At 39.2% G+C, this 27,153-nt stretch overlaps 1 protein-coding gene across 1 annotated transcript in view; it reads right to left on the bottom strand.

Annotated features, from left to right (window-relative positions):
- The window catches only part of LOC108542616 (serine/threonine-protein kinase ULK4), a 494,918-nt gene that overhangs the window by 398,232 nt on the left and 69,533 nt on the right, over positions 1 to 27,153 (bottom strand). Inside the window, exon 9 of the mRNA XM_017892686.1 lies at positions 13,137 to 13,229. Coding sequence (XP_017748175.1) covers positions 13,137 to 13,229 — 93 coding nt within the window. The remainder of the gene's footprint in view (positions 1 to 13,136; positions 13,230 to 27,153) is intronic.

The following is a 27,153-nucleotide window of genomic DNA, read 5'->3' as shown; positions in this document are numbered from 1 at the left end:
CCTGTAATCCCAGCAATTTGGGAGGCCAAGGCAGGCAGATCGTTTGAGCCCAGGAGACCAGCCTGGGCAACACGGTGAAACCCCGTGTCTACTGAAAATACAAAAATTAGCCTGACATGGTGGCACAGGCCTGTAATCCCAGCTACTTGGGGACTGAGGCAGGAGGGCTGTTTGAGCCTGGGATGCAGAGTTTGCAGTGAGCCGAGATTGCACCACTGCACTCCAGCCTGGATGACAGAGTGAGACCCTGTATCAAAAAACAAACAAACAAACAAAAAAAGCCATGAGTCAATGTCCTTCATAGCTACTCAACTTTGCCACTGTGATACAAACACAGGCACAGACGATACATAAAAGAATAGGTATGGCTGTGATGGCAGCAGCAGCCCATCTGAAGCAGCCTCTCCAAAGATGCCAGCTGTAGTAGGGGAGGCTCGGCCAAGGATGCACACTCTGTGGGGCTGGCAAGAGGCAGGAACAGGCAGGAGCCCCGCCCTCTACTGAGTCAGCAGGGCAGGGTACCTGTGCTCCTGGCTGCGGCTGCAGCCACCCAGTCATAGCTCTGGACCCTGGCACCCCTGTGTTCTCTAGGCCTGAAAAATCCCTGCAACCCCTGCCACCCCCAAGCTCGGAAGTGCCTCTCCTGCTCCCTGGCTTCTCCCTGCTCCTGGCACCTGCTCTGGCTGTGGCCAAGCCTGGGCACTGTCGCAACCCAGCTGGGGGTATGCATGCTCAGGGTGGTGCAGACACACCAGCCCCCTGCTGCCCCGGCCCCCTCCAGACTTTGGGTGCCAATGAGCATGGGCGGAAGGCTGGGTGGGGTGTTGAGGGTGGCTTGGCACAGGCCCACAGCACAAACAGCCTGGGCCACTATGGATGGCATTTTGATGGCAAAAGGCAGACAGGTTCCTGGGCAGAAGAGGAAGGATTCCCGGTGAAACTCCACCTTCAAGCCAGGGATAGCCTGAAGCCTGGGGACAAGGCTGCCAGTTCCAGGTAGAGTCCATGGCCCAGAGTGAGAACTTATGGTGCTTTTTCCACCCATGGACCAATGAGCATGCACTTCCTTCTCAGCCCATGAAAACCCCAGACTCAGCCAGACTCAGACAGACATTGGGACTACCAGCTGAGGGAAGGAGTTACCCACTTCGGGTATCCTCGACTTGTCAGGACAACCTGCCTGTGGAGAGGAGCTACCCACTTTGGGTCTCCTGAGAGCTCTTCTGTCACTCAATGAAGCTCCTCTACGTCTTGCTCAGCATACAGTTGTCCACATTCCTCATTCTTCCTGGATGCAGCACAAGAATTCGGGACCCACCAAATGCCAGGACTGAAAGAGCTATAACACAAACATGGCTGAAACACACCTCCTGTTTGTCATGTTGCAGAAGACAAGAAAGAGAGAAGAGCTCTCATCAAGGAGCCCAGACCCAGACCTAGGGGCTTCCCAAGCCAGGGCTGTGATACCCTCTTTGGGGTTCTGTGGTTCCCAGCACCTCCAAGCTTCTGGATGCTACCATGTTGCCTGGTGCCCAGAGTGGAGGCTGCTTGTGGCATGCCTGGTCCAGCCATAGCCTCGCACAGAGCTGGCACCTGTGCTGGCACTTGGAGCTGTCCGCCCTGCCACAGCCGGCACACCTGACTGTGCACGGTGGCCAGATCCCATGCTTGCTCACACATCCCATGCCACTATGTGCCTGGCTGGCCCTTGGCAGGCATGGGATCCAGGCTGATAACACAAGCTGAGCGCAGCCTGCTGGGCCGAGTGGGCAGAACGAGCCCAGCAGGCCAGAACAAAACTCGGGCAAAGGCACCAGCAGCCACAGAGATTTCCGGCTGCAAAAGCAACACCCCAAGGATCCTGTGACAGCTGTGTTCCAATAGTATTTTATTTACAAAAGCAGGTGGTGGTCTGGATCTGGCCAGGAAAGTCAAAATTTATCAGCCCCCTGCATTGGATTGTTCTCATTAACATAGAGACAACACTAAAATATTCATCATCTTAAAAACAAATGAAAAGCCTCCTTTGACCCCCATATCTCCTTCTAGCTCTCTATTTTCAGCTCTCCCCTTTGTAGCAGAATTCCTTTAGAGTTATTGATGTTCCCTGTCTCCACTTCTTTATCTCCTCCTCAATCCACTCCACTAGGCTTTTGCCCCACACAGCACTGAAAATTATCCTTAAAGAAGTTACACCTTCTGATGCCAAAATAATGGTAATCCTCTGTCCTTATCATACTGACCCTCTCAGCAGCCCTGGATATTGTTATTCTCTCCTTCTGAAAGTCCCTGAAAATTGGAGGCTTGCTTTTAAATACTGCCGCTAGCACTAGCACAGCCAATTAACTCCCTCACCTCAATCCTACATTTCACCTTCCCAAAGAGAGGCTGCCTCTGTCCACCCTCTCAAAAACAGCCCACTCCACCTCACAGAACTCTCCATTCTCTTTATATGCTTCAATATTCTCCACGGCACTTGTAACTAGTGGAAGGTAAGTTTGTTTAAGTTGATTTCCTTGTTTATTGTCTACTATATACCTCCATTCAATCATAAGTTCCATCTAACACCAGGACATTGTTTGTTTTGCCCACCTCAGTGAATATAACTAGTTGTGAAGTGACTCAACGAATGAATGAATGAATGAATGAATGAATGAATGACAACTCTTTTGCAGGCAGAAAAAATGCCAACCTGATTCTGTTCTGAAGTTCCATGATTCTACTATATAAATAAACTATAAGACCTCAAGAGACAGAAAAGTAAAAAGGAATTTTCCTGTGGGCAACTAAGGAAATACTTTGGGGTAAAGTGTTAGGTAGCATTCCATTAACAATGATGATCTCTAGATTTCTATTTAAATACAGGAGGAAGGAACTGTGAATTAGTGTTGATTGTAGCCCCCAAAATACCCAGGCAGTTCTGACCAAAGACCAACTAACTGCTAGCTTCCAATACAAGCATGCATTGAGTGACTCAAGCCTGGGCGCCATGTGACCAAAGAGACATCACCGTGGAGAGCTCTCTGCCAGGCTCTCGTTACCCTGCCTTGAGAAAAGCTATCACGGAACCCATGAAAGCCAGAGAAGAATAACTACAATGAGCAAGCCCCCAGCCTACAGGGCTGCTATGAAAATAAGGATTCAAAAGATTAAGTTGTCCCTGACAGCAGACATGAACAGTCCCAATGGACCCAACTGAGCCTCATACAATATAGATGGGCAATGAAATGTTTACCGAATTATCATGAAACAAGGGGAAACCTCTATGATGGGAAGCAAGATAATGGAAGAAAATAAGCAGAAATATTTACCACCTAGAACAGCAAAACTCACATAGGTTTTGTATATCCTGAAAATATAAATAACATCAAAACAAGCTTAGATCAATTACCATTGATCTTCCTTATGAATAAGTAAGAAAAACAGAATATCTGGGACAAAACTCCTAAGAATTCAGGTCGGTGTTTTTCTACAGTCCTATCAGAAAAGAATACTGGAGTAGACGGAGATAATTAACACTTACTTCATCAGTGCTTAAGTAAAGGCTTAGGTTTGTTTCTAGAGGAGATACAGTGATGAGTTATATCATAATTAACATAAAAAGGAGAGATATCAACCCTATCAGTGTGGTTTAAGTCGTAAGCCAGAACAGGGCTCAAAACCTAGGACAGTGGGAGAAGGAAGAGGCTAAACTGAACGAGGATATAGACTCAAACTACGAATCAAATAGTTCCGAGAGCAACACAGTAATGAAAAGCAAAAAGAGGTGGGGGTCAGAACCTCATGACGATAGCAGGGGAAACAGGAGAATCATGCTTTTGTTTTTATCCACATGACACTAAGAATGACTGTGTTGAGAAATTGGACTGTTTTAAGTGTGACACAAAGAAACTTAAAACACTTTGACTTTAAGTTCTTTGTGATATTCATTTGGATTTTTAAAAGAAGAAAGGGACTCTGCTGAGTAGTACAAAGCACCATGAATAAACCAGGAGATGTGAACCCAAAATTTGATCTTGCTTCAAATTGATTGTGGGCCTTAGGACACACAAATTACTGCTGGGGCCTCATTTTCCTGATGTATAAAATGAAGACATTGGCACAGTATACTAACAATATCTTTTTACTCTGTATTTTTGATGCTTTGATATCCTGGGGTCTTACTAACCTAGAGGGAATGCCTGTCCCAGGCCTAGCTAATTCCTAGAGACAGCAAAGAACTAGCCTTTGAGCATGTCCTTCTAATGCAAACCGACCAATCCTTAGCTCATAGCCATAACCATTTCCGTTATTGAGCTCTTAACACTGTAGGCCAATATTCCTCTGCCCTGATACTCCAGGGTCAGGTACTAGACACCCAGGGACAGCCCCTACACTCCAGAGCCCATTGAAATTATTCACACTAGCCAATCCTAAGGCTGCTTACCCTGTCTTGCCTGTTCCTTCCCATGAAAACCACAGTAAAAGTTCTTGTCCACATTTTCCTCCGCCCCCTGACTGGCCCTGGTTCTTCCTCACATGGCACTCAGTGGCATGGTATGCCCTTGCTCTTGGATCTTTTAGTAACAAACTATTTTTTCAATGGCAATTGTCTCCTCATCTATTGGCCTCGCCATACCTGAATAATAAAATCCACATTTTAAAAGACCCAGATGATCTCCAAAGTTCCATCTAGCTCTAAAATTCCAATATTCTGTGTTCACATGAATAAAGACCAAAAATTTCTATTCCTTTAAAGCAAGAATCAGCAAACATTTTCTGAAAAGTGTCCAGAAGTAAATATTTTAGGCTTTGCCAGACACAGAATCTGTCTCACATTCATCTCTGTAAGTTTTACAACCCTTTAAAAATGTAAACACCACTCCTACCTCACAGGCCTCACACAAAAACAGGCTGCAAGCCAGTTGGCCATATGGGTCACAGTTTGCCAGTCTCCCTTTAGATGACAAGGGAAAGTTTACAGACCTTAGGAAGTCTTGCAAAACATAAAAAGCTTTACTGAATCCAGTCAGATTTAAAACCACTCTGCAATGCACAATGGGGAATCACTATAAATGTATACAATAAACCTAAGTTGTTTCCTTATAAATCTCACACCAAAAAGCCATCCACTTCTGACCCAGAAATAACTGTTAAGAATTCATGTGACCGTAAACTCACATCTACGCTAAAAGAAAACAGTGAGAAAATACCACTGTGTTGAAATAACTATCCTGGCTGGAGTCCAACAGACACAAACTCAACAGGTTCACAAATCAGGAAATCCATTGCAAGGACAACATGTATCTATTCTAAATATACTTATAAATTGTGGATTTCTCTAGAACCAGACAAGACAACATAAAACAAACATATCTAACTATCAACATTTCCTTTAGAATGAGAGGTGCTATTTTACTAATAGCTTTCAAAGATAGTTAACAACCACTGACAGCTGAATCAAGAAAAAGGATTTCCATAGGAAAAACAAAATGCTAAACTTTTCAACAGTAAAATAAAATTTTATGCTCAAAACTGTTAAACACCAATCATACATGCTGGGTAAGTATATAGCATTATAATCCTAAAATCAAGGCAGAGAGAAAGGGGGTCTTTTAAAAGCTTTTGAATCAAGAGACTGATAAAAGGAGCGAAAACTCAAAATTTGCTCAGTGTTTTAAATATTTTATGCTTGCGTTATCTCCTGAAATTCTACTTTGACGAAAAGCATGAATGTGCACCCAATTTGAACAAATGGCTGAGAGCACTGGAACACGAGCTATAGTCACAAAAAGAAGAAAGGGCAAGTTAAAAACAGATGCTGAAGAGCTCAGTTCCCACTAGAGAAACCTTGTATTTTATTCTGCAGAGTACCAGTGAAGAATAACGAGAAACCACGTATGAGTGACCCTAAAACAGAAACAGGAGTCTTACAGACTCAGAGACTGACTTGCGTCTCATTATGAGGCTTTTCAATATACACAGGTCACTTGAGAAGCATCGAATTATTTCTGAAGAAATCAGTTCATTCTAATAAAGTTGGTGGGATGCAGTGGCTCACACCTGTAATCCCAGCACTTTGGGAGGCTGATGCGGGAGGATTGCTTGAGCCTAGGAGTTTGAGACCAGCCTGGGCAACATAGCAAGATGCCATCTCTATTAAAACAAAAAATTGTTTAAATTATCTAGGTGTAGCGGCATGCCCCTGTGGTCCCAGCTACTCAGGAGGCTAAGGTAGAAGGACTGCTTGGGGCTTGGAGTTCAAGGCTGCAGTAAGTGGTGACCACATCAGTGCTCTATACCCTGGGCAACATTAGAATGAATTTATTACATAGTTACATGGTTATTTCACATATTGAGATTTCATCAAAGGAAATATTTTAGCTGTATAAATTCAGCTAATTGAGGGTAAAAAACTTAAATGGCTTATTTTAACAACATTTTTAAAAATACCTCAAACATCTCTGATGATTTGGGCTTTTACTTTTACCAGACTACAAAATTTGAATTAAAATATGTAAGAATATGGCAATGCCTAACTTTATTAAGGCATGTAATAAATTGAAAGGCAAACTGAAGTGGAAGCTATCTTGTGACTGGGGTATCCTCAATGGCTTGCACAACCGCTTTGCAACGTCAATTCAAAAAGACCGTCCTGCCCATGCAAGTTTTTTCTGCTACTGAAAAACTTTTCCCCCTAATTTTTTATAGGGTGCTGGAGATCTGGTTTGAATCAATACCACTAGAGATTTCTACCTTCTGTCAAAGGGATTACCTCTTTTAGGAATATTCATATTAATATTTCTTCCCCTAAGAATAATGAAAGGATGAAGAAAGGAAAGGAGGGGGAAGAGGGAACACTTATATGGCATTTTCTATGGACTAGGGGGTCCACAGAAATATTAATATTTATTACTCTTATTTTCCGGAGGAGGGAATTTAGGTACAGACAAATGAAGCAACTTGGCCAAAATCATACAGCTAGTTGGGTTAAATTCCTTTAGATGCCATCATCATCAAAAGACATGTCATTAAAAAATCATTACATGTATTAAAATCATTACATTGTTTAATAAAAGCCTATTTATAAATCTATCTCCGTCATTAAATACTAAGCACCCTTAGAGTAAGAACATATTTATTTTTGTCATCATTCAGTAGTTGCTGATTAAGATGTTTGATAAATCAATGAAAGAATGAACAAATGAACCAAAAACTAATGAGAGAAGTCAGCTGAAGACTGGTGACTATATGGCCAGAAGTACTTTTCACTCAACACTATACCATTAATTCACTGTGAACTTCATTTAAGAGATCCCTAAAATTTCATTCTGATAAACAGGACTTTTATGAATCTTGTCATTAAACAAATAGCTCTAACAAGCAAACTAAAATAACAACAATTCTTAGATACAGAACGTAAACAATTTTTTTTTTTTTTTCAATTCAGGAAAACAGCTAAATTTTGCTCCAAAAGAACTGGAAGAAGTTAAAATGTAATTTGTTTGCTAAGGAAGATTTGCTGAAAGCTCATTATCTCTTAATGGAAACAAGATACTGGAGTGTTGCTTTCTCTGAGAGGAATGGTTTTGGTGCAACCTACTGTAAAATTAAGGAGAGAGAATAGGGCAGTGCTCAGGGGAGTTAACACTTCCCTCCCAATAAAACTGCACCAACCAACATGGCAAACAACTTACCTTTCTGCTATACACCCAATAATAAACTAGATCCACCAGGGCAGTACTTTTTTTTTTTTTAAATCCTGGTCATGTACAATGCAGATTTCATTATGCTTGTCCCTCACTTAAAGGGGAACAATAAATTCCCAATGGTAATATGACTAAGCTTTAACAACTTCCATCAACTAAGAATTCTATAAAATAAGAATAAACACATAAAAATCATAATGCTGCCGGATGCGGTGGCTCATGCCTGTAATCCCAGCACTTTGGGAGGCCAAGCGGGGGGGATCATGAAGTCAGGAGATCGAGACCATCTGGCTAACACAGTGAAACTCTGTCTCTACTAAAAATACAAACAATTAGCCAGGCGTGGTGGCAAATGCCTGTAGTCCCAGCTACTCAGGAGTCTGAAGCAGGAGAACGGCGTGAACCCAGGAGGTAGAGGTTGCAGTGAGGCAAGATTGTGCCACTGCACCCCAGCCTGGGCAACAGAGCAAGACTCGGTCTCAAAAAAAAAAAAAAAAAATCATAATGCTCCACTTGATACAGGATGTTTTAATGTTCCAATAGTTATTATATGGTACTCTAAACTCATAATATATACAAACAAAATTAAAACACATATATTTCAAAAAACATGATGCTGTTGGACACAATTAATAAGCAAGTTAAATTTGAAACAAATTGTTCATGGTTATTTTTACATATTTGGAAATCTATCTGCACAAACAATTAAGGCACTCTACACTTGATGTACATCTGTAGTTGACCATTTTGCCTCAAAACCATTGACACCCTGTAATCCCAGCACTTTAGGAGGCCGAGGCAGGTGGATCATGAGGTCAGGAGTTCAAGACCAGCCTCACCAAGATGGTGAACCCTCATCTCTACTAAAAATACAAAAATTAGCCAGGCGTGGTGGCGGATGCCTGTAATCCCAGTTACTCAGGAGGCAGAGGCAGAGAATTACTTGAACCTGGGAAGTGGAGGTTGCAGTGAGCTCAGATCGCACCACTGCACCACAGCCTGGGTGACAAAGCGAGACTCCGTCTCATAAAAAAAAAAAAAAAAAAAAAAAAAAAAAACAAAAAAAAAAACACTACTGATACCAAATAACTGGGGAGGATCTCTAAGGTTAATGAGTGCCATTTTAGGCACTTGCCAGAATCAGGGGTGACATTCCCTAGCACAAAGACTAATTTTTTGGTTACAGTAAGCATATAAACAGAGCATTCACAAAAATTCACCATATATTAGGCCAAAGCAAATAATAAGACAGAAATAGAACAAAAAAAATTACCTGATCACAATGCAATAAAACTAGAAATTAATAGCAAAGACTTAATCATCACAATAAGGGAATGGCGAAGATCACATATACACTAATTTGATAAAGGTTTTGAATTAATAGGCACTTGAACACAGATGGTGGAGAGAGAAAACTGCCACAACTTAGATTGGGGAAAATTTGGCAACATCTCTCAAAATTACAAATACTTAGACCAGTGGTTCTCAAACTTGTTTGTACATTTAACAGCTGGGGAGTGTCTAATTACTGATGCTAGTGTCTAGCCCTAGAGATTGTGATTTAATTGGCCTAGGGTATGGCCTGGACTTCAAATTTTTTACAAGCTCCCCAAGTGATACTAATGTACAGCCAAGTTTGGAAATCACTTGCTTAAATCTCTTTTGATAAGCAATTCCATGTCTCATTTATAGTACACATATATTCACACACATGATCAATGTCCTATTTCCTTAACTGTAGCTTTGTTTTATAATACTAAAAGATTAGGAAAGAACAAATATTCACCTAAAGGAGACTTGTTAAATCAATATGTAATATTGATAAAATGAAACACTATGTATCTGTTTAAAAGAGTGGCACAGATATGAATTATATTTCAATAAAACTATTAATTTTTAAAAGAGGTCCAGAAATGATAAAGACAGCATGCTACTGTCTATGTGAAAAACAGTACACACACACACACACACACACACACAAACTGGCAGCAGTGGTTCTACCTGGAGGAAGGATTGCTTTTCTCTGTATACCCTTTCAAATACTGAAGTTCCGAACATGTTATATATTAACTCTGAAAATAAATTTTAAAATTAAAATGAAATATAAAATCAATGTGGTCATATTCCCCAAGCAAATAGAATGATGAGGTAACATTCAAAGGAGCACAAGGGAACTTTTTGGAATGATAGAAACCCTCTTTATCTTAATTGTGATGGTGGTTTACATAATTGTATACCTTCTTCAAAACTCATAGAACTATATACCTCAAATGAGTGATTTTAATCCACGTAAATTATATCTCAATAAACCTGTTCGTTTATTTATTTACTTAACGCTTACATGACAGCCGGGGCCTCTTGAACAATGCTGATAGAAATGTAAATTGGTACAACCCACCTGGGAAACTCCTTTATGGTACAGTGTATCCATTGGATCTGGGTTACCACAAGCCCTCAGACCCAGCATTTTTACCCCTGCATAGGAATATTCATGGCTGCACTATTCATGACAGCAAAAATATGGAACAACCCAGACTTTGTTAAAAGTAAAATGGATTGAAGGGGTAGTCATTCTCACTCATAAGAGAAATACATGTTAAAATTACTCTGAAATAACTCATTTCACCTGTCACAATGGCAACATTGCAAAGTTTAATGAGTTTTGATGGCAAGACTTGTAGAGAAGTAAGCATCCTCAGATATGTCCTTTGGAGGTGTAAAATGGTAAACCCAAGGGAAAAAAATTTGGCCATATAAAAAAAGTTCAATGTATTTCTCCTTTCATACTCAATACATTTATATCCTATAAGTATCCTATAAGATATACATTCATACGTACAAAATTACACATTTATGAGAGTATTCATTATTTGCAATTACATAAGATTAGAAACAAGTCTATCCATTAGACACTAGAAAAGTTATATCCATGCAATGGAAGATCTTACCACTGTAAAACACAATATAGAAGCTCTCTATGTATTGATGCAGAAGTAAATCTAGAGGATAGACAGTTAAGTGAAAAACATCAAAGGGCAGATAAACATACATAACATGTTAGTTGTGTATAAAAGAAAGAAAAGAGGCCAGGCGTGGCAGCGAACGCCTGTAATCCCAGCAGTCTGGAAGGCCGAGGCAGGCGGATCACCTGAGGTTGGGAGTTTGAGACCAGCCTGACCAACGTGGAGACACCCTATCTCTACTAAAAAATACAAAACAAATTAGCCAGGTGTGGTGACTCATGCCTGTAATCCCAGCTACTTGGGAGGCTGAGGCAGGAGAATAGCTTGAACCCAGGAGGCATATACACAGGTACATACACATATGTGTGTGTATACTCGTATATATACACTCATATACATACATACAGATAGGCAGGCAGGCAGAGACAGAGAGAGAGAGAAAGAGAGAGACAGACAGACAGACAGACAGAATTTAAGTAGCCAGAAAAAATTCAGGAGGACATACACCAAAATAATAACAATTACTACCCCTAAGGGAGAAACCTGTGAGGCAGAGAGTGTGGGAGACGGAGAAGCCAAGAAGATCTCTTGATTTTATTGTTAGAATTTAAGGCAAAAACAGTATATTCAAGTATTACTTGTTCGATCAAAACAAAAAAATACAAAAACTATTCCACTAAAGTCTGCTTGTAAACTTTTTTTAAAACTAGAGTAAATGGACTTCTAAACCTAGTCTCTAATCACTTTTAATATAAAAGATTCTATAGAGGCCAAAGAACTATTTCTACTTCTCTAGGGTTTTTCTCCTCAATATGAGGAAATTAAGCTGAATAGAGTTGGCAAGAAGGAAAAGGAGTCTAGAAAACATGACACGTGAATAAGCCAAAGCTACATTTAAAAAAGTAATTGCAATCTGTTCAATCTAATGAAAGGATAAAATTAGGATACAGTATTAGCACATGATGTCAAAAGTCCAGGAAAGAAATAACTATCTGAATTTTTATGTAACTTCTAATACAGATTCAGTCTTTAGAATTAAATTTCTTCTTCAGGAATGGAGAACGATCCCTTCTGAGTGATGAATTTGGAAGGCTCATTGCTCAGGCTCTCTAAAAGGCTATAGAAACACTGAAGCAAACACTTCGCTTCCAATTGGCAAAGATAAAAAGGGTGTTAGTTTAGTGCTCCCCGGATTATTCTGCACCATGGCTCAGAGAATAGAGGATAGTATTTACATGGCATCCTTTGGAAATGGATAAGAAAGGTAATAGGCTCGAGAACTACTACAGCCCCAGCATAACCCAAACCCAAAAGACCAAGAGGAACTTGTCTCCTGTGACTCAGTCACAGCAAATCTGTGTGTCCTGACACACCCAATGGGATGAGTGTTTTGGATATGAGCACTTTCTAATAACAGCCTTTCTTGTTTGCTAGTAACAACAGTCATAGTGGCTCATAATAATGCAGTACTTTCTGTGATTGGACAGCAGACCACAGGAAATCAAGTAGGGGCTATGTGATTTAGTTCTTTGTTAAAGACCAACTGGTAGCTCTGGAGATTCACTGCACCTACAGATGGTATTCAAATCCCAAAAAGTCCTCAGACACCACCTGTACAAGAAAGTAAGTTTTCTTGTTTGAAAGCAAAAAGAACCTCTTCCTTTCTCCTTTCTTCCCCTTCTGTGGACCTCTCAGACAAACTATTCTTTTCAAAACTAAAAACATCCCAGCAACTAGTTCTAAAGAAATTTGGCATCATCATATTCAGTACCTTCAATAAAGATAAAAGCTCTCTACCACTTAAAAATATATATATATCGGCCAGGCGGGGTGGCTCATGCCTGTAATCCCAGCACTTTGGGAGGCCAAGGTGGGTGGATCACCTGAGGTCAGGAGTTCAAGACCAGCCTGGCCAACATGGTGAAACCCCATCTCTACTAAAACACAAAAATTAGCTGGGCATGGTGGTGGCTGCCTGTAATCCCAGCTACTCGGGAGGCTGAGGCAGAAGAATCGCTTGAACCCAGGAGGCGGGGGTTGCAGTGAGCTGAGATTGAGCCACTGCACTCCAGCCTGGGTGACATAGAGTAAGACTCCATCTCAAAAAAAAAAAAGCATGTCAACTAAATAAAATGGTAGCAAATAATAGTCGATAAATACTATTGAGATTTAATAAACTGCTCAGTACAAAATGAGGCACCAATTTTTAAAGTACATATATTGTTTTATCTCTTAAGAGAAGTTATCATTTTAAAGCAATATGCATTCCACAGTATGCCGACTCTAATAAGAATTAAAAATATGAGAACGAGAGTCAAAACAGCATAAATGACAGATATTACAATCCATGAAACATTTAAAAAATGACGATTTTGACAACTCAAACGTTAGTCTTTTGGAATCTCATCTTTAATAACATTTTCAGAACACACAAAATTCATTTTATAGGTGAGACACAAGAAAAAGAAATATGAACTTCCAGTACCTTGTGAAGGTTGGGTTGTGTTCAGTCATCGCGACTAGCAGTTTCAGAGCATAGGCTGGTACTGGGTCAGGTTCTACAAGAATGTGCTCATACCTGAAATGGTAAAGATATTTAAAAAGTACTCAGTAGGAAAAACTATTTCCTACCTCGAATTCTATATCCAGCCAAACTATCAATTTAGCTTGAGACAGAAAGATATTTTACACACTAATAAAGATTTAAGTAATATACCTCTCATGTGCCCCTTCTCAGAAAATTACTGGCAAATATGCTCTATTGAAATAAGAGAATAAACCAAATACAGAAAGACAAAAGAAAAAACAACTCAGTAGTTGTCCTCACTTAAATGCTACTCTGAACAATAGAAATAATATACCATAAGGTACAAACATCTGAAACATATACAGACACTGAAATAAATGTATGAGTTATAGGACCTACACAGGTTACTTAACCTCATGAAGCTTGAAACAACTTCACTCTCCAATGCTGATAATGATACTCACTTACTTCATAAAATATTGCTGTTGGGAAGATTCAGTGAGATAATCCATGTAAAACAATTAGTACTGAGCTAGGCATATAGTAAGAGATCAGTAAACACTAGGCATTTGTGTTAAAGGTCTCCAAGAACATCCTCACATTCAAAGACTCACTAGAGAATTCACAGAACTCAGCATGGCTAAGATGTAGCACAGCAGCATTGTAAGGCCACCTCTGAATCACATGGGAAAGGATGCAGGCAGAGGACTACAGGATATCATGTGCCAGTTTCCTTATGTCCTCTGTCTTCCATGAGGGGTCATACACAGCACACTCTTCCCCCAGCAATGAAAATGCAGCACATGTATGTGATGTTTCTGCCCAAGGAAGTCTACTGAGTACTCAATGGCCAAAGTTTTTATGAGGCGCTGGTCATGTAGGCAACCTCTATCTAAAATGTATGAAAATTCCAGATTCCCAGAAGGAAAGCAGCTGTGTTCAGCATAAACCAGACTGTCTGCTCAAACAGTTGAGGCACAGTGAACTACCCTTATCAGCTAAGTGTTAATTGGGTGTACTGACAGTCAAGTTCCTAGATGTCTAGCCAATGACAATGTTTTGTTTACAAAATTTTTGGAAAAAAAATCCTAAATTAAATTTATTACCAAAGAGAATAAAACTCAAAATGTTTTCATCAAAATTTCCACAACGAAGTTCTCCCAAGATTATTTTCCCATGTGATTTGCTAGGCAGAGGCTGATTTATGTACTACATCTTACCTATTTGAGGTTTACTCTCCAGTATGCAGCACTGTGTAGATGCTCAATAAACAAGCATCAAATGAATAAACAAACTAACCAATTTTATTATTTAATTCTTCGGAATAGCCAACAACTAAAAAGGGAGAAAAATATCTCTAAAATTCCTAACTGGATATCTTAAAAATCTATGATATAAAACAGATGCCTTTCATTTAGAGAATAGGGCCCCACGCTTACTCAGAGCTTATTTACTGTCATTTTGGAAATCACTGTATAACAAGCCTAATTATATAGCCTGTAAGCCCACAACCATTAAAAAGGAGCTAAGTAAAGAGAAGAGAGGGACTATTACAGGAAGGTAACCAATGAATTATAAGAAGTAGGACTTGAAAGCATAAGAAAAACAAAAGAAATCAATCCTAAGAACCCCAAGCAAAGAATAGTCTGTGGAGCATTTAATACAGACTAAGAAGTTGCTCAAACTCAAATGGGACCTGAAGCCCACTACACACCACAATGTCCACAACTGGGGTAATGAGTCAAGACAATGTTAAGTGGAATGCAGTGTTCTGTTTAAGAAGTCAGGAAATATCATATTTTAGAAAATTTGCTTAAATTTTAAAATTATAGTAGTTAAAAGATTTGCCCATGTATAAAACATACAGTATAATCAAGTGTGAGTAATTTCAAGAATGAAAAAAATCAACATTAGGAAATCAGTTAATATATTTTATCATATAAATAAAACAAATACCAAGCAAGCATCTTTAGGGATAATAAAATGTCTGAAAAAATTTAACATCTACTTCAAATTTTGTTTAAAAAAAGACACAACTTAGCATACTAGAGAGAGATCATTAGTTCCTTTATGAATTCTTATGAAATAAAAGGTTCTTGCCATCTTGAGTAAAGAGTATGTAAGAATATTCTCAAAGTGTAATGATTTGCTAGAAGGACTCACAAAACTCTTAAAACTTGTCATACTCCCAACTATGGTTTATTACAGTGAAAGGATGCAGATTAAAGTCAGCAAAGAGAAGAGGCGCATAGGGCACAGACAAGGAGAGACCAGGACAAGCTTCCAGCTGTCATCTCCCAGTAGAGTTGTACAGTGTTTACTCCTCCCAGTAGCAATGTGTGACAACACTGGTGAAGTACTACCAACCAGAGAAGCTCACCTGAGCCTTGGTGTCCAGGGTTTTTACTGGAGGTTGGTCATGTAGGCATGGATCACTTGTGGAATTGACCTTAGTGTCCCAGTCTCTAGCTCCTCCAGAGGTCAAGCTGATGTGTTGTAGCCCAAGGCCCCCATCATAACTCACAATGTTACTACCATAAATTATCAGGCATGGCTCAAGGTCTCATGTATTCAAAGGCACTCTTAGCAGGGAGGATATTCCAAGGCCAGGAAGTTATCTCCCAGGCAGCAGTCAAGGATCAGTTTCTTTAGAATGTGCAAAGTTTGAACACCCTACACATGATGAGTTAACCCTTTATGGCATACATCTCTAGGAAGGAAACTGAGAGGCACTGTCATTAAAGTCAGAAATAAAATAACAATCCTCTTCCACTGCTTACCAGTATTTGGAAATTGTCTGGCCAGGCAGAATCAAATTGAAGTGATGGTGAGAAACTTCTGATGAGTCCTTCATGTACCCTGGATAACCAGCTCTCTTGTTCCCACTCCAAGACATGCTCGAATCACAGAAGGAAGGAGCCACAAGCCTGTGAATTTTTATAAAGCTTCCCAAGTAATTGTCTTATTCACGTGCTTGTGTGGAAATCACAAGAGGAAATATGGACAACTACTACTTAGAGATATAACAGAAAAAAACATTCTCAACAGGGCTGGAAAATATATCTTAAAATAGACTTGAAACATACAGAAATCAAATGTAAAAAGAAAACATTGGCCAGGGATGGTGGCTCACACCTGTAATCCCAGCACTTTGGGAGGCCAAGGTGGGAGAATTACAGGAGACCAGGAGTTAGAGACCAGCCTGGGCAACATAGTAAGACCCTGTCTATAAAAAAAGAAAAAGATTCTTTTTAATTAATCGGGTGCAATGGTATACACCTATAGTACTAGCTACTCAGGAGGCTGAGGCGAGAGGATTGCTTGAGCCCAGGCATTTAAGGCTGCAGTGAGCTATGATGGTACTAGCACACTCCAGCAAGACCCTGTCTCTTAAAAAAAAAAAAAAAAGAGAGAGAGAGAGAGACAAAGAAAAAACACTGCTGAAACATTACTGGCTGAAATCAAAGTGTCTTGAGGTTGTTTGAGGTTATCTAACCTTGAAACAGGAGGGAAGAATAAAGCTTGCACTAGCTTGCGCGTAAGAATTTTCCCAAAGAATATTGCTCTGTTTCCCTCCGGTTGGAAAAAATGAAGGGCAAAATTCATGTTGGGCATGTTTAGAATACAAATACTGAATATATTTTAGTTTAATCAAATGATAGGTTTGTAATGGTCAGCAAGATCAAGCCAAAAGTAGGCTGTGATTTATTAAGCTCATCTTTGAAAAAGCAGCTAGTAATTGAGTCTTGCACTCCTTTGAATGCAACTTAGGAGAAAAAAATATATAGTGATGAGCCCTGACTCTTGAAATGGCCTCAGAGAAGACTGACTAGTGAAGAGCTGGCCCATTTTGATGGACTAGGGGCTGGAGAGGAGTACTCCAAGTGCCCTGAGGCTGGCCAGAGATTAAGATCACTGTTGACATAACAGTGCCCTGTCCAGATGGTGCCCTGGAACCTCACACTTCTTTCTCTAGGATCTTCTCTAACCAAGATGTCTTTGCTACAGACCAAAACAGGAAAGATGCAGGCAAGAAAGACCATTAATACTAAATTCAGATCCATTCCAAAGAAGAGAAAATCCCTTTAAGAAATCACACATTCGGGACCTAAGGCAAGAAGCTAAAGATGAGATAGTCCCCAACTCTTAATTCTTCATTACCAATCCTATAATTAATAAATCCCTATCTTGTCAAGTGCCTGGTATAGACAGTGCCCAATTAGGTCAGCTGGGAGAAAACTGAAACTGGTATATAAACAACTCTGGATTATCATGAGAAAATATTCTGAGGGATGTGACCAAACAATTGGTCAAGTGGAGAAGTGTCTCCAATTTTGTTGAGGGGAGGGAGAAGGAACTGTATAATAAAGAAGTCCATTCTGCAGGGATTAAGTCAGAGACTCAAATTTTCATCTCAATAGAGTGTGCTCTGAGAATGTGAAGGAGTGATTCCAGAATATTCAAGAAACTTCAGGGTTTGAGGAATGTTCCTACAATGAGGAAGATTCTGCTACATGAAAGGCTAGAATACATTATACAACCACAATAATTATTACATATAGGGTGGAATAAAAATACACACATACAGTCATGTGCCACATAATGACATTTTTGGTCAACGACAGATGGCATATACAACAGTGGTTATATAAAAAAATTTTTCTGTATCTTTTCTGTTTGGATACATAAATTATTACCATTGTATTACAGTTAGCAGCAGTATTCAGTGCAGTAATAGGCTGCATAGGTTTGCAGCCTGGGAGCAAAAGGCTATACCATACAGCCTAGGGGTGTAGTAGGCTGTGCCACCTAGGTTTGTATAAGGTAAACTCTATGATGTCTTCACAATGATAACACTGCCTAATGATGCACCATTTCTCAGAAGGTACTCCCACGTGGCGCACGACTATAAATCAAAAGAAAAGAAAGGTAACACCTAGCACTGGACAGGAAAGAGTAAATTTAGAAAGGGAGTTAGACTGGTTAGACCACATCTCAAGAAAATGTATCTCTTAATTAAAATTTTAAGGAAAAAATACTGACTTTATTAGAATACTAAAAATGAGTAAATATTTACATATTGTTGGGCAAGAAGGCCTCTTTAGCATAACAAATGTAAAATGAATGAGAAAAATACTTATAACCTTAAAGTTTGTTTTTTTTTTTTTAGATGGAGTCTCACTCTGTTCCCCAGGCTGGAGTGCAGTGGCTCTATCTCAGCTCACCGCAAGCTCCGTCTCCTGGGTTCACGCCATTCTCCTTCCTCAGCCTCACGAGTAGCTGGGAATACAGGCGCCCGCCACCATGCCCGGCTAATTTTTTGTATTTTTAGTAGAGACGGGGTTTCATCGTGTTAGCTAGGATGGTCTTGATCTCCTGACCTCATGATCCACCCATTTCAGCCTCCCAAAGTGCTGGGATTACAGGTGTGAGCCACCGCGCCCGGCCACCTTGAAGTTCTTAATTTAAATATTTCTCAATGGCAAAAGCACCATAAACAAACCAAATGAGGAAAAGATAAGTTGCAGAATGTGGGTAAAACAAAAAAGTTAATATTCTTACTATATAAAGAGCTACTGCAAACCAATAAACAAACCACAGAAAAATGGACACAATTCACAAAGAAGGAAATAAATGGCCAAGAAGCATGGGGAAGAAATGGTCTACGTCATCGACATCTGGAGGAATGCAAATTAGAGCTAACAAGGGTACTATAAAATGGGCAGTTTCATAAAGGGAAGTTGGTAATATAAACTGTTCATCCTGTTTAAAAAAACTGGCTGAATGTTTTAAATATCTTTAAAATGCATATAATTTTGAGGGTCGGGAGGAGAGACAGGGTCTTCCTTTGTTGCCCAGGCTGGAGTACAGTAGTAAGATCATGGCTCATTGCAGCCTCAACCTTCCAGGATCAAAGGATTCCCCAACCTCAGCCCAGGTCCCTCCCCACTCCCACCCCAAAGTATCTGAGATCACAGGCTCATGCAACCTAATTGTTTTATTTCTTGTAGAGACAAGGTCTCACTATGTTGCCCAGGCTGGTCTCAAACTCCTAGGCTCTAAGGATCCTCCCGCCTTGGCCTCCCAAAGTGGTGGGTCTACAGGAGTGAGCCACTATGCCTGGCCAAAATGTATATGAATTTTGACACAGAAATTCTATCCCTAGAGATTCTACAAAAGGAAACAAGGATGTGTCCAAGGATGTAGCCATAAAAAGTGGTTTTTGTAGCATTATATATAATGTATAATACTGGGGAACTCCTAGATATTCAGTGATTGGGAATTGTTCAAATGATTTTTAGTACATCTACAAATGTAGGTATAGATAATTTTATAAGACAGCCAATAATATAGTGTTATATAAATGTAGATACAGTCACAGACAAAGATAATAAAAATACAATGTCGAGGAATAGTGGGGACAGACAGGTTCCAAACAGAGAATTTCAGAAAGTACTAAGTAAATCTCACCAGGAATGAAGAAACCATAGAATGAAGCAGGAAAATACTAACTTAAAACAGCAGGCAAGAAGCAAAACGTTGAGAGTCTTGAATAGTTGGGTAAATACTGTTAATCTTTAGGTTAAAATGTTTCTAAGCAAGGGAAGGATTTGAGGAAGGTAATGTGTTAAAATGCAAATCTAATAGAATGCGACATGGATCTGAGGCTTGAGTTTACAGAGATGTGTGTGGAAAGAGATATTCTGGGTTTAGGTAAATAGCAGGCTGCCAAACAGCAAGGACATTGGGGTAAAATCTAACTTTTGAGAAGGTTAAGTACATTCCTCTAGACTGCTACAAGAAAAGGGTAGATGGCTGATTCTTCTTGGCATTTTCTGCACAGTGTTTTTCAAAATGTGAACTAGGTGACATCTTTAGTCAACTTCAAAACTTTATAAAATGAAATTGGGTATAAATCAAACAATAGTTAACTTCAGGACTTCCCAGTCATGCGATTTTTATGTGATTGAGCTCTGTGTGATTCTCTGGTGTTTTGCATGGATACATAGATAAAAGTACATCAATAGTTAAATGGATACATAAAAGAATAGTGAAATGGACAGTCAGGTGGGAAAACCTATATCTACTTATATATATAGGTATGTATAGATGTATATACATACACGTGTATGTATATGTACATATACACACTTTTTTAAGTAAAAGAAACGTAGGTACTTCAAAATAAATGTTAAATATAATTGCACATGGTAAGCTCTACTCTCTTCTGGGTTGTCTCTTCAATTAGATCAACAGCAAATTTTCATTGTGAAAGCCTAAAATAGATAAAAGAAATGACTTAAATAACACTCAAGATTTACAAAACATATGCGAAGAACTGAAGTAGTAGAATTATCCTGACTATCCTGACTGAGAGGGAGCAAATAATATTTATCGTTATGCTCTATTACCTACCGTTGACTCCCAAACTATCCCAATTTACATTTCGGTAGTTAGTAACCCAAAGAGGGAGATCACTGTACCTAAATGTGCCAATTTCGGCACAGACTCAAAACATTATACAATGATTAAGTAAAAGAAAAAAGGTAGAATATGATGATGCTTTTGATGAAAATTATCTGAAGTTAAATTTTATCTACAAAGGTTTATCAAAGGTGAAAAATACCCCTTGCTCACAGATTGGAAGAATTAACATTAAAATGACCATACTGCCCAAAGCAATCTACAGATACAATGAAATCTCTATGAAAATACCAAAGTCATTTTTTACAGAAATAGAAAATAATCTAAAATTCATATGCAATGACAAAAACAAAAAAGGCCAGAATAGCCAAAGCAATCCTGAGCAAAAAGAATAAATCTAGAAGCATCACACTACCTGACTTCAAAATATATTACAAGGCTATAGTAACTAAAACAGCATGGTATTGGTATAAAAATAGACACACAGATCAATGGAACAGAATAGAGAACTAAGAAGCAAATCAACACATTTGTAGCCAATTAATCTTCAACAAAGCCATCAACAACACACACTGAGGAAAGGACACTCTCTTCAATAAATGGTACTGAGAAAACTGGAAAACCATATCCAGAAGAATGAAACTGGACCTGTCTCCCATCATATATAATCACAATAGATTAAAGACATAAAACCTGAAACTATAAAACTGCTAAAAGAAAACACAGGGTAAACTCTTCAGGACCTTGGTCTAGGGAGAGATTTTATAGCTAAGACATCAAAATCACAGGCAACAAAAACAAAAATAGACAAATGGGACTATATTAAACTCAAAAGCTTCTACGCAACACAATAAAGTCAACAGAGTTTGTTGTTGACTTTATTCAAAAAATAAGAGACAATCTGTTTACTGTGAGAAAATATTTGCAAACTACACAACCAAGAGGGGAACTAATATCCAGAATATATAAGGAACTCAACTCAGCAGTAAAAAACCAATAATAATAATAATAATAATAATCCCATTTAAAAGTGAGCAAAGGACATAAATATTTCTCAAAAGAAGACATAAAAATGGCCAACAGGTACATGAAAAAATGCTCAACATCACATCAACAGGGAAATGCAAGTGAAAACCACAATGAGATATCATCTTATACTGATTAAAATGGCTACTATGAAAAAATAAGAGATATTGGCAAGGATGCTGAGAAAGGGGAATTCTTATGCATTGTGAGAATGTAATATAGCAATTATGAAAAACAGTATGGAGACTTCTCAAAAAACTTAAAATAGAACTACCACATGATCCAGCAATCCCACTGCTAGGCATTTATCCAAAGGAAAAGAGATCAGTATATCAAAGAAACACATGCATTCCCATGTTTCTTGCAGCACTATTCACAATAGAAAAGATCAGGAATCAACCTAGTGTCCATCAGCGAATGTGAGATACATACCCAATGGAATACTCTTCAACCACAAAAAAATGAAATCATGTCATTTGCAGCAATATGGATGAAATGGAGAAATGGAGGTCATTACATTAAGTGAAATAAGCCAGGCAGAGACAGACAAATACCACATTCTCTTATATGTGGGAGCCAAAAAAGTTTATCTCACAGAGTTAGAGGGTGGAATGATACATTCCAGACACTAAGGAGAATGTATAGGCACAGTGGGGAATGAAGAAAAGGTGGTTAATGGGTACAAACATACAGTTAACTAGAAGGAATAGCTCTACTCTTTGATAGAGAAGTAGAGTGACTGTAGTTAACAACAATGTATTCTACTTTTAAAATAGCTAAAAGAGAGGACTTGAAATATACTGATGCATAGAAATACTAAATACTTGGGTAATAAGTTACCCCAAATACTCTTGACTTAATCATTACACATTCCATGCATGTAACAAAATTTCACATGTGCCCATAAATATGTACAAACATAATACATCCAAAATTTTTATGTTTTGAAACAGGGTTTCATTCTGTCACCAAGGCTGGAATACAGTGGCACGATCACAGTTCCCTGCAGCCTTGACTTTCCTGGGCTTAAGTGATCCTCCTACCTCAGCTTCCCAAGTAGCTAGGACTATAGGCACACAGCACAATGCCCAGCTAATTTTTTCTAATCTTTTGTAGAGACAGTCTCATTATGTTCCCCAGGCTGGTGTCGAACTCCTGGACTCAAGCAATCTGCCTGCCTCAGCCTATCAAAGTGCTAGGATTATATGTGTGAGTCACCATACCCAGACAAAACTTTTTTTTTAAATAAAAAAAAATTAAGTAAACAAAAATACAATACTCCTTTCTATTGTGATTCCTATCAAAGATGGTCAAGTTCATACCTATTTTAACATAGAATGCTTATAGCTAAGGGAGACAAAGAAGCAATACAGAACCATCCCAGTGTCCTTTGAGCCACAAACAGAGAAATCGGTAGTCAAACTCAAGACTTTTGCTGGACATTATTCATAAGGCAACTAAACAACCCTACAGTGTGTTGCCACTGACAGATAAATTCCAGTTCCTAAAAGGAAATGCCATTCTAATTTGTAAGGAATATATTCCTTTCTCAGATTCTAAAAAACAAAGCCTTAATAATTTATGAAGTTATTAAGGCCCTGATAATTTTACAGGTCACAAGAGAATTACAAAAAAAGAAGGGTTGTACTCATTTTCCCCAGGAGAGAAATGTTCAATGTCATACTGTTATAAAATATTGTAAGCACATTTATATCAGCATGATCTCTTTTCAATACAAACACTCAAAGCTAAAAAAATTTATATATAAAACTAAAATACATGTTGGCAAAATGGTTCCAGTCTACAAAAGGCAAATCGCACAGCATACTTTTCCCACAGCTTGCAACATCACTTAAGCCTTTTCTGACTACGCTATCTAAAACAGCCAGCCCCTCCCTCATTCCCCTTACCAACACACACTCTCCCCTTACAATGTTTCATATTTTTCTTTATAGTACTCACAATTAGCTGAAGTCATCCCACATGTTTATTTCTTTATTGCTTTGTCTTGACCACAGGAATGTAAGCTCACTGAGGGGTGGGAATTTAACCATTGCATCCCCAGTGCCTAGCACATGGAAGTCAGTTAATATGTATTTATGGAATGAATTAATTTAAAAAAGAAAAAAAAAGAGGCAGTAAGGAAGACTGGAAGGATCTTGAACTGCATATGCACAATCACACGATGTAGTACTAATACAAATTAGATTTACATTCATAAGAGTATGAAAATTTCCACCTCCCCAATAATAAGCAATGGTGTTTCCTGAGTGAAAATCTAGTCCTATTTACAGATAAATACTAAAAGAGAAATGTCCTCATCTTATGTAACACATCTCAGAAAAAAATGTCCAAATAGTCAGCATAAGACTACTTTCAGTACTAACATTTCACTGATAATAATTTTGATATTAAACTTCTGAGAGGTGCTGATTTTAATTAATAAGGTCAATTTGGGCTTAAGTTCCATTAAACACTGCCTCTTCTCTTCTGCATAAACCTTTAAAATTAAATCTTGTCTCTCAGCTGAATAAAAATCATGGTAAATTTCTGAGTATATGTGGTATCTTTTCTCCCAGAAGAGAAGCAAATCTTTGCTCATTAATCACACAGATAACTGAGTTATGACACTGGCATTCCAACTATCTTGAAAAAAGGAGGAAGTGAGTGCATACACACCAAGTTATAGGCAAGGTCAAGATTCGAATCCAAACAAGAACCACAAGATAAAGATTATCATGGCCAGTATCACCAACTTAGTAAGTATAGAGTTTCCTCAAGCTGGTGGTAAAATATGAAGTCAGACAGAGTCAAAGCACGACAAGGATTTGACACATCATTTTCAGCTTGAAGATGGAGGGATTCTGTAAGAAGAAATGCAGGTACCTTAAGGCACATAAGGCAGCACAGATATGGGTACTGTAATCCTATAAATGCACCATGGGTTGAGTAATTGCCCCCCAAAAAAGTATGTCCAAGTAATAACACCCAAAAAACACATCAGTGTGACCTTACTTAGAAAAAGGGTTTCTGGCGGCCGGGCATGGTGGCTCACGCCTGTAATCCCAGCACTTTGGGAGGCTGAGGCAGGCAGATCACAAGGTCAAGAGATCGAGACCATCGTGGCCAACATGGTGAAACCCCGTATCTACTAAAAATACAAAAATTAGCTGGGCATAGTGGCACACGCCTGTAGTCCCAGCTACTCAGGAGGCTAAGACAGGAGAATCGCTTGAACCCGGGAAGTGGAGGTTGCAGTGAGCCGAGATCGCTCCACTGCACTCTAGTCTGGTAACAGAGCACAACTCCATCTCAAAAAAAAAGAAAAAGAAAAAGGTTTCTGAAGATGTAGTTAAGAAACTCAAGGTGAGATCATCCTGGGTTAGGCTGGGCGTGGTGGTTCACACCTATAATCCCAGCACTTTGCAAGGCAGAGGCGGGCAGATCACTTGAGGTCAGGAGTTGGAGACCAGCCTGGCCAACATGGGGCAACTCCATCTCTACTAAAAATACAAAAATTAGCTGGGTGTGGTGGCGCACGCCTTTAGTCCCAGGTACTCAGGAGGCTGAGGCAGGAGAATCTCTTGAACCGGGGAGGCAGAGGTTGCAGTGAGCCAGGATTGCACCACTGCACTCCAGCCTGGGTGACAGAGGGAGACTCCATCTCAAAACAAAACAAAACAAACAAACAACAAAGAAAAAGATCATCCTGGATTTAGGATGGGCCCTAAATCTAAATCCAGTGATGGCAGTGATGGCATACCCACAAGAGAAAGGCAGAGGGAAAACTGAGGCAGAGACACAAAGGAGAAAGCTGTATGAAAGCAGAAGTACAAATTGGAGTGATACCACCACAAACCAAATATCACTTGCAGACATCAGAGACACAGAACGGATTCTCCCTCAGGGCCACCTGAAGGAACCAACGCCACCAACGCCTTGATTTCAGACTTCTGGCTTCCTGAACTGTTAAAGAATGAATTCCTACTGTTTTAAGATAGTTGGTGTATATAAATTGTTACAGGAACACTAAGAAACTAATACAAACACAAGAAACTGAATTCTATCAACAGCCTAAATGAGCCTGCAAACAGATTTCTCTCCAGAGCCTCTAGACTCAGCCCAGGGGATGCCTTGATTTCAGTTATGTGAGAACCTGAGCAGGAAACCCAGGGACACTATGGCAGACTTCTGACCTACGGAGCTGTGACCTAATAAATGGGCATTGATTTAAGCCACCAAGTTTGTGGTAATTCATTATGTATCAACAGAAAACTAACCAGACATTTACAGTTAAATTTTCTTGTATTATATCAATACTTAGAATCTAAAGTTATATAAAAGTTTTGATGGTAAGTATCCTTTTCTTGACCTTCGTGGAAATGTCCTTAATTAAATAGTATTTCTAAAATTGTGATAAAAGGAGCACTAGAGCTCAGAAAGATATAAATGGGTAGGTCATGGGAAATACTGTCCTAAGGGCACAGAGTATTGAGAAACCCTGAGCTTCAGAAAATATGAATTGTAAAACTCAAAAGCAAAGCACAGTTTCAGAAACAACACATGCTCCCTCCAGATTTACTAACATTATATAGGCCCAAAGTTTAATAAAGGTGGCTTCAATATAAACTTAATATTTCAGCAAACATTTTTACATACATGACTTACAAACTTCTTCAGTTAAAAAAAAAACAAAAAACTTCTGAAATTCTTGGAACTGTCAGAGACTAAGCTCTGTAAAAAGGCAGAGGCTATCCCTATCTTGGTCATTAATATTTCCAACAATTAGAAACATGCCTGAGAAATAAGATACATTTAGTATCAGGTGAGTAAATGAACTGATGAAGAGAGAAAATATTGTCTCTCCAGCTTATTTCACCTGACTGTCAAGGTGCAGGTTTCTGCTGGAAACAAGCTAGACTGCTTCCTGCCCAGTATGCTGCCTCTTCCATAGCTTTGCTTATCCCCTTCCTGCCTGGGGTGCCTGCCCCCCCATCACTTTTTTTTTTTTTTTTTTTTAAGACAGGGTCTCACTCTATTGCCCAGGCTGGAGTGGTAGAATCACGGTCACTGTATCCTCGACACCCCTGGGCTCAGGTGATTCTCCCACCTCACCCTCCTGAGTAGCTGGGACTACAGGCGTGCGCCACCACGCCTGGATAATTTTTGTATTTTTTTTTCTAGAGATGGGGTTTCACCATGTTACCCAGGCTAGACTCAAACTCCCGGTCTCAGGTGATCCATCCACCTTGGCCTCCCAAAGTGATGGGATTACAGGCATGAGTTGGTGTGCCCAGCAGCCCCATTTGTTTTCTATCCAGTCATACTCAGGTTTCAAAGTCTAACTCAAATACTATCCCTTTATAAATGGTATTATAATCCACATGTGATAGGCACTAAACAAATACTTTAAAGTTCATTCTTTTTGTTTTGTTTTGTTTTGTTTTGTTTTTGTTTTTTGAGACGGAGTCTTGCTCTGTCACCCAGGCTGGAGTGCAGTGGCGTGATTTCGGCTCACTGCAAG

This window comes from Rhinopithecus bieti, unplaced genomic scaffold (genome assembly GCF_001698545.2).
Source record: "Rhinopithecus bieti isolate Rb0 unplaced genomic scaffold, ASM169854v2 scaffold_22670, whole genome shotgun sequence".
Taxonomy (NCBI): domain Eukaryota; kingdom Metazoa; phylum Chordata; class Mammalia; order Primates; family Cercopithecidae; genus Rhinopithecus; species Rhinopithecus bieti.
Note: the sequence above shows the minus strand (reverse complement) of the source record. Positions and strands in the feature narration are given on the sequence as shown.